Source organism: Corvus brachyrhynchos, unplaced genomic scaffold, assembly GCF_000691975.1.
Source record: "Corvus brachyrhynchos isolate BGI_N302 unplaced genomic scaffold, ASM69197v1 scaffold162, whole genome shotgun sequence".
NCBI classification, from domain to species: Eukaryota; Metazoa; Chordata; class Aves; order Passeriformes; family Corvidae; genus Corvus; species Corvus brachyrhynchos.
The window spans coordinates 5,041,709-5,043,368 of NW_008236696.1; the positions used below are offsets into that span (position 1 = coordinate 5,041,709).

The 1,660-nt window shown below is 57.4% G+C and overlaps 1 protein-coding gene across 1 annotated transcript in view; it reads left to right on the plus strand.

Annotated features, from left to right (window-relative positions):
* The first annotated feature begins 14 nt into the window (after window positions 1-14).
* Window positions 15-1,660, plus strand: part of POLR2H (RNA polymerase II subunit H) — a 2,180-nt gene continuing 534 nt past the window's right edge. Inside the window, exons 1-3 of the mRNA XM_008644518.2 lie at window positions 15-374; window positions 1,090-1,183; window positions 1,551-1,634. Of these exons, the coding sequence (XP_008642740.1) occupies window positions 326-374; window positions 1,090-1,183; window positions 1,551-1,634 (227 nt within the window). The 5' untranslated portion in view covers window positions 15-325. The remainder of the gene's footprint in view (window positions 375-1,089; window positions 1,184-1,550; window positions 1,635-1,660) is intronic.

Sequence of the window (1,660 nt, forward strand, 5' to 3'; positions counted from 1 at the left end):
GGCCTCTCCGCGTGTTGCCAGCCCCCGGAGCGCCCCGTTTCCACGGGGCTTCCCCAGCTCGGCTGCTGGTCCCCCCACGCCCCCGCGGGCCCGGTGCGTTGCATTCCCCGCCCCACCGTGTTCTCCTCCCTGCCTGTGCGCACCTCCTTCAGTTGTCAGGCTCTGGCATCCATCTCCAAACCCATCCGAAAACGGTTCGGGTGCCAGCCTGGGCTGTGAAGGGGACCCTGTTCCCACCCAGCCCTTGGGGATCTTATCTGTCCTGGTCCCTGACTCTGCTGCTCTCCCAGTGTCGCGCCTGCACTGCGAGAGCGAGTCCTTCAAGATGGATCTCATTCTGGACGTGAACATCCAGATCTACCCCGTGGACCTCGGTGAGCTATTGGGCTGCTAGCATAGGGCGGGTCAGCCGGTGTCAGCTGGGGTGGGCAAGGTCTGAGAGGATGGAGCCAGGAATTGCTGTGATCAAGGAATAAGCTGCCTCAGGCTTCCTTGGGCCCCTGTGCTGTTCCCAGGTCACAGTAAGTTCAGGGCACTCTCAGTGTACTGACGCTGAGGTGCGTTCTGCTTCATCTCCCTGTGTGTATGTGGGCTCACCTCTGTTCCTTTCCCCACAGATGATGTCTGGGGAAGCTGCCTCAGCTGGTGGTAACCAGGCTTTAAGAGAGATCTCATGAAATTAACTTCTGCAGCTAAATACACTAAATGTGTGGAAAAGAGAGTATTTCCCTCGATGAAACACAGAAGGGCTGAAACGGATACTGCAGGGGCTCGTGTACCTGCCTGGGGTCCAGCCAAGTCCTCTGGGACTCGCCCAGTGACTATCTTGTTATGTCCCCTGAAAACACCAACAGTGGTGTCCTCGTGGCTCTGGTTTCCTCCATGACGTGGGGAACAAGGAGACACAGGATCCAGCGTGACCTTTCACACGTTCCCCACAGTCCTGCTTGGAGGACTGGCAGCAGGGACAGAGCTTGTTTAGCACCCCCTGCCAGGGTGGCCCTTTGCCACCACCCTGAGTTCTAGCTGTGTCTGCTGCTGCTCTGGTTGTGCTCTCACCTTCTCACTGCTCCTCTGGCCTCCTCACAGGGGACAAATTCCGCCTGGTCATCGCCAGCACCTTGTATGAGGACGGCACCCTAGATGATGGCGAGTACAACCCCACAGACGACCGGCCGTCCAGGTACGGGGCCCAGCTGGGACCCACGGGGGCGTGGACGAGGGAAAAGGTGAAGTGCTGAGGTTAAATGTCTCAGGTTGGACACTAAGAGGAATCTTCACAGAGAGGGTGATTAAATATTGGAATGGGCTGCCCAGGGAGATGGTGGAGTCACTATCCCTGGAATTGTTTAAGGAAGGACTGGATGTGGCACTTGTGCCGTGGTCTAGTTGACAAGGCGATATTCAGTCATAGGTTGGACTCGATGATCTAAGAGATCTTTTCCAATCTAGTTGACTCTGTGACTGTGAGGTGCCTTCTCCCAGAGGACACTGAGCTGGGGGAATGGCCAGGTTTGATTCCTTGCTGACCTCAGACTGTGCTGTTGCAGGGCAGACCAGTTTGAGTACGTGATGTACGGCAAGGTGTACCGGATCGAGGGGGACGAGACCTCCACGGAGGCGGCCACACGCCTGTGAGTGCCTGTCGAGAGTGGGGGAA